Genomic DNA, 12,162 nt, shown 5'->3' with positions numbered 1-12,162 from the left:
ATTATTTTTTACCCACATACATGTGGGTCTAGCACGTAAAATCTATAGTAATTTCACAAAATTTTGTTCTCTATTTTTTATAATTAAACACATAATCAAAGACAAATGCAGTTGAAACTTCAAAAGTGATGAGTACAAAAATTCAGAAAATTATTAAACCACAATTATCTATTTTTTGTTGAAAATACTTTTTAAAAGCCACTGCTGATTAAAAGTAAACATTTAGCCAAAAATTTTAAAAAAAAGTATTTCTTCTCTCCAAGCATTTATAAGATGCAGGGAAAATTCCATAGTAAGGTTATTTGAAGGATTCTTCAGCTTATTTCACAATGTAACAGATGTTGTTTTGATGATGTTGCCAGTTATCACAAGGAGACCAGAATTTCCTCAAACCAAGGCAAGTGACAGTTTTCATCTTCACTGTCAATGCTTTAATAATCAAATCCGCACAGACAAATCTTTCTGTTCTTGATTGTTCCAGGTTTTTCCTACTGGCATTCAAGGAAATATTTCTAAATCTGGATTTACTTTGTTCATTATTCACAGCAACAGATAATCAGTTTATATTACTCACTCAAGGGATATGTAAAACAATAAATATATTCATAATATGTATTTTTTTCAGTATGTGTACATCATTTAATATTTACAATAAACCTAGATGAGCAACTACTGAAAAGTCTGTTAACTCTATTTATTTGTTTCAAACAAATACATTTATAAAACCTGTATTACACTTTCATATACTGTATCCTCTAATAAAGCAATTATTCCAGTCCTGAGACACAGAAAAATCACTTTTTGCTACTGTGACATAGTAAAGGTTAGTTTCTTATGTAACCCACAGCACTTTGATTTTAAATCCTAACTTTCTGCCTTTGTTATCCACCCTATTAAACTGAGGCACTGGACATCACTCAAAATTATATATGCCATCTTGCGTGTATAGTAGCATATGCCTTCAAGCACTGCTGCTCCCCTTCTATCAATTTCCACCTCTGAAACGTCTGACCTAGCTAATTCCGTGCTACTTTGCTCTCAGTCCTCCCTCCCACCAACAACTTGTCAGTATTTGCTCAAGCCCATCCTGAGAGGAACTGTTTCACTGGGATTGGTGTAGTTATTGAAATGAATGGGAAGACATTGACTTGAATGAGTTTTGCCCCTTGTCCTGATGACTTAATCTTACCTAGATATTCATCCTATTAACATTAAGAAAACAACAAAAAATCAAAACAACTACAAAAAGCCCAAACCAATCAAACAAACAAAAACCCTAAACCAAAACAACAACAATGCAAAATACAGAGTTTTTCAACCCCTTTGACAGACATCAGATACAAGTTATTTCTGCCTGGTATCTATCAAATACAAAGTGACTGTATTGAAAATTTAGCTGTATGATGTGACTGTATGATGATTTAACCTGTGCAGTTAAGTATTAGGTGCAAATATGTTTCAAAAGTGTTTGAAAAGTGTTCTGGAATAGACTGAATAAAAATAAGTAGTGTCTTGACAGAGCTAGTGTAAAAGCACTCTGCTTTCAACAAACACTAATCTTAAATGAGCTATTTTATGAGATTTTGCTCTTAAATTACTTGACTACATTGATGGCACCAAAATTACAATATGTACGCAGCAGTGCTAGTATAGACCCAGAGAGTAGCTGTATACAATGCTCTCATATAGGATATGACTTTGCAGAACCCTATTATTTCATGTAGTAAACAATGAATGGCTATAAGGAAACAATAATGTTAATATTATGGGGCCCTTAGTGCTATAGATTACATTTTTATCTAAGAAATCTGAAGGAGTGCAGAATACAATCAGTCATCATTATTCATATGAATTTATTTTTCATCCCTCTTCTTGTTTTCAGTTCAGTATTTTTTCTCTTTTCTCCTTCTCATTGTCTAGGCTGTATGTGTATTTTTCATGTGCACTTTTATTGTCCTAGCTGGATATAGTAAATGGCCTGTCAAGACCATGTAAACAATAGTAGAAGTTAACAAGAAAAAAGAAGCACCATTAAAAAGTTAAACAGAAACAATGTTGCAATTGAGCAGCAAACAATTTTGCTAGAAAGTTCAAAACAATTAACATTAATTTGATCTACTGAATTCACATGAAGACTTCCCTGTAAATGCACATAACAGAAACCTACACCATTAAACACCTGTTTGGTATCTTACTTGGCACTCCAGAATTCGCCACTGGAGCAGCTCATCCTGATAGATGCTGCTCTGTGGTGTGCCCAGCTCACCCTGGGCAGCAGCAGCTAAGGACCACGCAGCCTCTCCTCCCTTGCCCAGCCCCCAGCAGGACAAGGGGAGAGAACAGAAAGACCCAAGGGAAGAAACTTGTGTCTCAAGATACAGTTTAATAAGTGAAGAAAAGAGGAAGGAAAAGTAAAACAGGAGATGCAGAGGCAATCATTCACCATCTCCCACAAGTAGACCAATGCCCAAACTAGACTCTAAGCGATGGCTACCTACCCTGAAACATCCTCTCCTGTTTTTATTGCTGAGCATGACATTCTATGGAGTTGAATAGCCCTCTTGTCAACCTGGGCCAGCTGCCTGGATCGTGTCCCCTCCCAGGCCTATCTGCAGTCTAGTCACTGGAGAGAAAAGGGGGAAAAGAGAAAACCTTGACTGATGCTCAGCAATAGCCAACCCACCGGTGTGCTATCAACCTTGCTTGAGTCACTGATCCCAAACACAGCACCACAGGGGTTACTATGAAGAAAATTAACCCCATCACACCCAGACTTAGTTCAATAGGGCTTTAGAAATAATAGACCTTATGATCTCTTTTAGATATTTGAGCATTTTTTCATAAATCGCTTCTGGTGAATCACACTACTGAAAACAGGCGCACACTGGTGTCTTGATTCAGTTGCTTTTTCTTGAATATGTACCATGTCTCAGTTTTTGTACAAAGGAATTTATTACTTATTCCCTTATAATAAAACAGTTGAAAATGGGATCATATTTTCTTTTTTTAAATATTAGAGGTGCCACTACAACATACCAATTACAACAAATCACACATGAAGACAGCCTCAAGACTATTCCTGTCTTTTGTCGATTCCATTACTTTTATGTTAGGTACCTAAGAATTTTCATAACAGTAATTAATGAAGAATCAACTCAAAGACCTTACTTTGACAGAAATACTAATGACTGGATCTGGTCATAGAAAAGCATGACTTTTTTTTCCACTACATCTTCAAGTAAGTTTGTAACACTTTTCTGTTTCAATCAAGCTTACCCTTAAGAATTCTTTCTGTAAGACTTCCTTAGTATTTTAGCTTCTGCTTCCTTTAGCACACCCTTCCACTCTCATGCGGCTAACCTCCAATACTGACAGCCAAGAAAAAAAAGAGATGCTCTTCTTAACAGTTCAAATAATGGAAAGAAAAGACTCATTATGTTCTGAGTCTGGCAGAGCTGAAGTATAAATCCAATCTCTCTTCAAAACCACAGTAAGTTACTCTAGGTCATGTCACAAAAGCAACACAGACTTCTTACCTACCACAGTTCAGCCCCAAACCAGCAACTTGTGTGGCTCTGTACTTCCCCTAAACTAACAGCAGTGCCAGGGCTGAAAAGCTTCTAGTCAAAAGCCCCAGAGAGTGACACCCACACGGAACACCCTGTGATTTATTCTGAAGGTAAGCATGGGCAGAAACTCTGCTTGCCCAGGGACTAATGCAAGTTGAAGATTTAAATAGTAAGAGATATGACATGCTCGCAAAGTATAGAGTTGAGATGGCTAAAAGCCAAATCATACCTATGATACAGACAACTGGTAAGCCACTTAATGCAAAAAAATAAAATTCTCATCACATCTCAAAGTTACTGCTTCATTAAATAAGCGAATAAACTGAATTACTGTTTTTTCTCTCTGGAATTACTTAAATACATATAAATCATTTCTATAGTACATACATTCATTTTACTATAATTTTGTTATATTTATTTTTAAATTACACAGAAATACACATATTCCATAGAATAGAAATCTGTTTTCACCTTTAAGACTATTGTAATATTGATGGTTAACTTTTGTTCTAGTTTGGAGAATGCCTCTGGTTACACATGCTCCTTTGCAACATGACAAATACATTCTGCAAGACTCCACCAACTGAATAATGTCAGCAGTCTGGATTAGCAACAACACTACTATTACAACAGCCCTATCAAAAAGTAAACTTAACAAATAGTCAGCTGTCAAGAAAGACCCATGTATATTAGGCAAAACAGGTATATAGGGCAATCTCCCCAGATTACTTCCAATTCTGCCTTTCGAAAGTTATTGGAACATATGTCAAACTGATTCCTGAAAAATTCCTAGACCATCCCCGTGAATAATCTCTCTTTTCAAAGCTACATTTGTGTATCTTTCTCTGCATTGTAAATTAGATTAAGTGAGGATGAAATTTATACACAAAACTGATAGAACAAGATAGGTAATGGATGTGTATTTGCAAGATAGAGCTCAAAGAGCTCAAGTCTGGCAAACAACCAACTTTTCTTCTCTAAGGGTTTGTCTATTGATACATTCACATAGCAGCTGCCCCCAAGAGCCACACCACATCTTCTTGTTCAGAAATGGGTCTCTGTGATTTAACACATGTGCTATCATGTATCATGAAGCATAAACATACACAAAACAAAAATGGAAACGAGTGTCCCCATTAAGTGCATGTCCTCAGAGTTTGACTGGCAGCTGATTTCTGTTCATTAGATGACACATAACCTTAAATACTGACTCAGCCATCTCTTCCAAGAATGTGAATCATTAGAGTGCATGACCAGCAAAATGACAAACTGGACTTGAGAAACAGGTTTAGAGTTTGTCTATAAAATTTAGGAGCTTGCATATAAAATGAATTTAATGAATACTGCTGCAACAACCAAAGCGTTTGCCACTATGACATTCATTTTCTGTTCACCAGCAAGGTGGTGGACTGCTCCAAATAGCATGTAAAGAAAAAAACAACTGTTGGGAGAAGTTTCTGGAAACCTGAATGCATCATTCTCATCAAGGAGAGAGAAATAAGCAAAATGGACTGGCACAGTGATCACTGATCTCCAAAAATGCAATCACAAATGGTGGTCCAACAGTTTTGTTCCGTGGGGGCGAAGGAAAGATTTGGAAGCAAATTTACTTAGGCACCTAAAAGTTACTAACAAAGTTACTTAGGCACCTAAAGCTGACCTAGTTGTTGTGATGAACCATCAGAAGGCCTGAGTGTTTCCTACAACAAGTAGATGCAGATTTAAAAATAAATGAGCCAGGTTCGAATTATCCCAAATGAAATTTTGTCCTTCAAAGGAAAGAGCAATTACAAAAGAAAATCAATTGCCACAAAACATAAACACAAACACATAAGTAGATCTGTGAGAAATAAAAAAAGGAAATGTAACAATGTTCCCAAAAGGAAATGTAACAATCAGTTCTCTGTCTACAGTTGTTGGGAGGGATTGAAGAGCATGTGGCAAACACTGCATTTTGAACACTTCCTTTGTTCATTAATAACCTTGCTGGCAAGGAACCACTAAGGATGCTACTTCCTACTGAAAGTTCCACTGTTCACAACAATAGCCCAAAAAACCCTGATAAAATCACATTTCACAGTGTAATCATTAACAGTAACGTCTACCATCTACTTCATGAAATGCCTAAAACTTTTAGGCATCTTATATAACAAATAAATTCAACAGTTGGTGTAAAAGAATACCTATTCCAGCATTTACCTGAAACAATCTCATTTCATTAATGACATCTTACTAATACTGATAATCCATGACTTATGGAGTTGGAAGCCTCCAATTAGATGTTTGTTTTAAAACTTAAAAAGAAAAAACTTACTCACATTAATTTAATTTCAGTGGTTTTCACTTAAGTATCTTGTTGTAACTTTCAATGGCTCCAGAAGTGCCACAGAAAAAAATAGCTTCTCAAAAATTAGAGCAATTTAACTGAGCAATTTTTTTGAAAACTCTTACACAGGATTTTCCAGGTGCAAGCTATGGAATAACTATGAAAGCACTAGAAGTTTGACAGCCATGAACAAATTTGAGTCACGATAAATTAAAAATGGACAGCAATGTGCAAATAGGTATTCTGCATTATTTCAAGTGTTAAAAAGGTCAGATATATAAGTGAAGCCTTTTCACAAATAATCATACTAATTATACAGTCAGTTATGCACGTGTGTCATTCATCCAAAGAAGTTTCACATGTATACAAAACCAGTTTCATGGAAGTGCTAAGCAATACTTGCCAGCTATGGCTGTACTAGCAATGGCCAATAAAACTGGGCCTGTACAGTGAAAGAGTTAACTTTAAGAATATTCCATGTAATACCCCCATGTTCCAGGGGCTTTCTACTTTGAACTAGTTCTCAGATATAATCTTAAAGATTCAAGGCTTACTAGTGGCTGGAGTGTATTAGGCACATTCCTGCAGCTTTCACATTATTTTGAGCAAAAGGAATCCCATCCAGGTCACTCCCTAGGATCACTCCACAATGCAAATCAAAGTAGAGGTGAACAGATTTACTTCAAAACTGCATGGCTGATCCAAATAAAAAAAAGTAGGATAACACACTCATTGCTGAATGTTACTTACTAGGGAAAAAAAAAAAAAAAGAAAAAAAAAAAAGAAAAGCAAAGAAGTGTTTAAAGCAAAGAGAAATCTAACTTCTGAGAGCCCAGAGCTGAATTTAAGGAGAATTACTGTGATATAAAATAAACCTGTGATGTAAGATGGAACAAAAATATTTCAAACTTGATACAAGGCCTTTACAGTCAACTCTATGAAATACAAGTCTATCACACCCATGAGGGCATGAATCACTTGACTGGAACAGTATGCACGTGAAACTGAAAGCAGACATATGCTTTCATGACAAACTAGAGTCAGACATCTATTTACCAAAGTTTTAGATATTTTAGTCAGCAATATTAAATAAATGCCTCAGTACTGGCACATAGCAATGAAACAAATCAATACAGATTCTCCCAGCTCTTGTCAGATAGCAAGAGGGAGTGAAATTATAGAGGAAATAGTTGGTAAGTTTGAGCAATCTGAGTACACTGGTTAACCGTTAAAATAAAAATATATTACTCATAACACTGAGGCATTGCTGGTAAAGTGGAATAATTGTTGTGATAGCAATCACTGTTGCCTCAAGAACGTCCAAACATCCCCTGCATTAAGTCTTTTGTCACCCAATCTCATCTAGCCATCAGATTCCTTTCGTGTTCCTCATCATGAAAACAGTTAAGCACTGAAAACATGAAGATTAGAATCACATTCTTGAAGAGGAGTACTTTGTACATATTCTGAATGGAAGTATTAGTTGCTGCATATGGTTTCTTGAGATACCAAATCAGAGCTGCATCTCCATCCAGCAACAGTGAGATGATTTGCACCAGAGAGAACAGTCACTTATAGAATCTAATTCTTTATATTTCTACTCAATTTCTCCATCCTCCCCACCCCATTAAAATAAAAAGTTCTAGTGAATTCCCATCATCTAAAGGTTTACTATAGTGAAATTATCAGTCTCAAGTTTGTAATAAGTTGTTAGTTATTGGTTTTATTTTCTTTTTTAATTGAGAAAGCTAAATATTATTCCTTTGTTATTCTAGCTTATAGTTACCGAAAAGCAAAGACAAAAGCATTCCAAATAATCTATAGATGATAGCCCTGAATTTCTCTCTTGTTTATTTCTCTCATGGTTTATTCAAATGCAGAGGATTAAAAAAAAAAATCATACCCATAGTCCAGGCAATAATCACACCGTAATTTTGAATATATGAAACATTTTCCTTAACACATGGAGTCCAATGGTCATGAATTGCAACATTCCTTCCTCAGGGACATTATTTTGATACCTATGAGTTGAGAAATACCTGATCACAATCAAATTGAAGTGGTCTGAGCAGAGACATGGCACTATTCACTGACTACATCACACAAGTAGATGCAATCATAATTTGGTTCCAAGGTCCATGAGTAAGGGAAGAAAGAAGGCTTCACTAGGATCTTGAACAAGGGTGCACAAGCACAGCTACGCTTTTGGAAGGATGTGGCAGAAATTAACATGTTTGCAGAAATTACATTAAACCTTCCACCCTGCAGTGACTCTCTTAGAGCAGCAGACCACACTGACATAGATAATGTTTTAAGGACTGAAGCTGAATTTTGACATTGCCACAAAAGAAGATGCCATGATTTCATTTGCTCCCTCTCACAGCCCACTAATTGTGGATGGGTGGCATTCAGAGTCTCACTAATATTTATGCATTTATTGAAAAATGAACTAACAAGGAAGAACAGTGACACGGGATATGTTGAGAGAGCATAATGGTTAAACTATCACAGAAAAATTCTTTTAAATTGTGAAAGCCAGAGCATACCACATCTGTAGGCCAAATTGCACCTCAACCCAGTTTTCACCATGTCCACAACTGATGAATATTCCTGCATACTGCCTAAGCTTTATTAAGTTTGCCTGGTCCTTAATTATGTTGTGGGATAGCTATTTTTGAATATTCAAAATTCAACTGAAGTTTCTTTTCCTTTCTTCACCATCTTAATGTATATGATAGCAAGCAAAAGGAACCCTTTGTACATCTGGATTTCTTGATGATACCTCACAGAACTACACAAGAGGAAAAGTTTGTTCCCAGGACAAGGTGTCTATATCAGTTAAACATATATAAAGCTCATTAAAGTATGCTGTTACAAATGAGAAATTCCTTCTCATTAGAATGCACTTAATACTTTATTATACATACAAGATAAGCCATCTTTTCCTGAATAGGGAATCTTTAATTCTAAGTCAACCCAGATTTCAGATATCTCACTGTAAATATATGAAGTCATTTATAGGTCAATAATATGAATTTCAATCAAAGCTTTTAAAATTATCACCAAATTCTAGAGAAGTCAGTGTAATTTTGGATGTCCTGGGGACAGAATAGAAGGACAGGGGCTGTTGAAAGTCCCAGACATACTATCTTAGTTTTTCAGCCCTGGAATATCTGAATTACCTTACTCTGTAACCACACACCACAAAGCTGACAACAGAAATGCTGGAATATTGACTGGAAATGTTATGAACTCACCTTTTCCTCTTTCCACCCCCACTTCCCCAACAAACTTAGACTAGAAAAAAGCAACAAATATCCACATTAAAAATCCATATTATCCTTAAATATAAGTTCATTAGAATAAAAATAATGTATTTGAATGCAGAATTCTGCTTTGTCTTTATGTGAATCCTACATAAGCTTTAAAATTGAGCATGTGCCTCGATAGGTGTGGCCAGTGAACAAACCATAATCATAATGCTTATTTGTACCTTACTGAACCCTCAGAAAGCTGGCAGGTTTAATTGTGTCATTTAGATTTTCTGCACATTACTTGTCAGGGACAGATCAGTATTTGCTCCCTTACTTTTCATTTTAAAAAGCATGTATTTACAATCCTACATAGGACTTTCACTTCATAGTAAACACTATGTTTGAAGTGGTACTGTGAGAGTGAGACCACTTCCATGCTAGTTAGTTCACTGACTTACCACTTCAGTAACTTTGATGTATGGCCTACATGCAGAATTTAACCAGTGTGGTTGGTTGACCACATGGCAAATAAAAACAACACACTGAAAATAAACATATATCACAGGTACTGATGCTTCTGGCAAAAATGTGATTCTAGCAGTTCAGTTCTGCATGCTTGATCTTCTGCAATTAATCTCTTTTATTATTATTTTTTACTGTTTAGAAGTTATGAGTCATTCTCTAGAACAAAAAAAATCCCCAAAACCCATCCAACAATAAGATAAGTATAAGCCAACTTGCAAAGCCCCCTTGCCAAAACATTTTTCACTTAGCTACAGATACTTTCTGGTTTCTGAAACAAGTCTTCAGCTCTGATTACACATAGCTATTGATTTTCTTAGTTACAAAAACAAGACTGCACTTTTAATCCACAGTTGCACAACTGTATTACCAGGCTGTGCTCCAGTTAACCAGTTATGAATAAAGTTACAGTTCATGAACAAGATTATTTGTCTGTTTTTCAGAGACTTTTTAAACTCCTGTCAGAATTCTGGAAAATTGTAGCTGTAAATAAATAAACAAAGAAAAGTCTCATCTTCACAGACCAGGACTTGACAGGCAAGCATACTTCCCAATTTTGAGGATAACCTAAAATATACTTTGTCAAACTTCTCTACATGAAGGTGATCAGAGTATCAGTGTAATTTGTTCAAAAGCAAATAAGACATAAATAATTTAAGATGAACATACTTTTAAATAACCTTTTGAACAGCTGATATGAAACAAGTTATATTCTCAGAGACTGATTTTAGCTGCAGCATCACAGAGTAATCTAAGAAAAACACAGCAAAGGGACTTCCAACCTGAACAAGGCTCTCACTATTGGATCTAACTTCCATAATTTACTTCAAGACCTGGAAGGGCAGCTTTACAGGAAAGAATTTATAAACACAAACACAAAGGTGAGAAAAACAAAAGCGATATTTAAGGAGCAACATCTGCCTCTGAATGACTGCAGTTTTTCAAGTACTGAAAATCAGGGCTGAGAGCAGCAATTTTTTTCCTTACTTTTTTTTTTTTTTTTTTTGTTAATTTTTTCATGGGAATTTTGGGTTAAAACACTAAAATGGTGAAGCGAAAGTGCTCCAGAGATACACTACAGAAGGGAGGGGCAAAAAAAGAGGGGTTAAAACCCACTAGTCAAATCAGTAAATGTATCATTCAAATACAACGCGCAACAATTACAGAGAAACTTTAAAGCAACTTACCTCGAGGGAGAGAGATCAAAGAGCTGTTTTCAGTCGGAGCTTGCTCTGGCCCTCCAGGCCCCGGAGGAAGAGGTTCTCTCACTTGGGACATCTGCCAGCTCTCTCGCCAAGTAACAGAGAGCCTGCACCCCTCTCCAACAAAACTAACACGCGACCCTGAAGGAACAAGCAAATGAAAGGACTCGTTAATGTATTTTACGCAGAAAACTCACGGCTCGGGGCGAGGGACCGAAGAGGGACAGTAGGGAAGCGGCGGGAACTTTCCGGCGCGGCGGCGGGCGCGCCCCCCGCCCCCTGCAGCGAGCACCCGCGGGGCCGGGGGCGGGAGCGGCCCTGAAGGTGCCCGGGGGGGCCCGGCGGCCGCGGCGCGCCTACCTCCGCATTTCCTCCGCTCCGCTCCGCCCGGCCCTGCGCCGCGCCCCGGCCGCGGGAGCTCCGCGCCGCTCCCGCCCCGCCGCCGCCCGGCCCGGCCCGGCAGCCGCCTCCTCCGCGCCGCCCGCCCCGCGGCCGCGGGCCTTCCCCCGTGAGGGGCGCGCACAGCCTGGCACTCACTCCCGCTGTCCCACCGCCGCCGCAGTCACTCCTTCTCCATCATTTCCGGACAATGAAGCAGCCCGCTCCGGCTGGCGGCGGCTGCGGCTCGGGGCGGCGGTTGTGCAGCTCCCGCCGCCCGCCAGCGACGGGCCCGGGGGCTGGGCTGGGCTGAGCGGGGCCGGCCGGCCGCGGGGCGCCGCGCTGGCTCCGGCCGGGCCCCCAGCCATGGAAATTCCCCCAGGAGACCGTAACCCGTCAGACAGAAGTAGGCAAGAAGGGAAAAAAAGCCCCAGGAGAACGTGAAAGGGAGGCTTTCGAGGCCGGGCAGGGTGTGCAGCTCGGCGCTGGCAGCGGCGCTGGTTCCCGGGCTGGCCGCCGTGCCGCGGATCGCCCGCCACCGGCTGCGCCTCGGAGCGCGGAGCGGCACGTGCGGCACCGCGGGCCCCGCAGCCTCCGGCGGGCCCTGCTGCGCGTACCGCCCTTCTGCCCCTGCCCCGACCGGCACCGTGCACATATATCCACTGAAGGGGCTTCACAGCGGGCACACACCGCCCTTCTGCCCCTGCCCCGACCGGCATCGTGCGCATATATCCACTGAAGGGGCTTCACAGCGGGCACACACCGCCCTTCTGCCCCTGCCCCGACCGGCACCGTGCACATATATCCACTGAAGGGGCTTCACAGCCGGCGCACACAAGTACTCAACACGAGGAATAGAACAAGCAGTTTTCAAAAGTAGAACCCTTAAGTGCAAACTACTTCATCTGCTA

At 39.4% G+C, this 12,162-nt stretch overlaps 1 protein-coding gene across 2 annotated transcripts in view; it reads right to left on the bottom strand.

Moving 5' to 3' along the window:
- Positions 1-11,498, bottom strand: part of MDFIC (MyoD family inhibitor domain containing) — a 50,357-nt gene extending 38,859 nt beyond the window's left edge. The window contains exons 1-2 of one of the 2 annotated variants that reach the window (XM_058022405.1): positions 11,411-11,498; positions 10,859-11,014 (exon numbers count right to left, since the gene is read on the bottom strand). In XM_058022405.1, coding sequence (XP_057878388.1) covers positions 10,859-10,949 — 91 coding nt within the window. In that variant the 5' untranslated portion in view covers positions 10,950-11,014; positions 11,411-11,498. Of the gene's footprint in view, positions 1-10,858; positions 11,015-11,233; positions 11,254-11,410 lie in introns of those variants that run through there. The other variant, XM_058022406.1, reaches the window with a different exon arrangement.
- Between the last annotated feature and the right edge of the window lie 664 nt (positions 11,499-12,162).

Source organism: Melospiza georgiana, chromosome 4 (assembly GCF_028018845.1).
Source record: "Melospiza georgiana isolate bMelGeo1 chromosome 4, bMelGeo1.pri, whole genome shotgun sequence".
Taxonomy (NCBI): domain Eukaryota; kingdom Metazoa; phylum Chordata; class Aves; order Passeriformes; family Passerellidae; genus Melospiza; species Melospiza georgiana.
The sequence above is the reverse complement of the archived record's forward strand: the minus strand, read 5'-3'. Positions and strand labels throughout refer to the sequence as shown.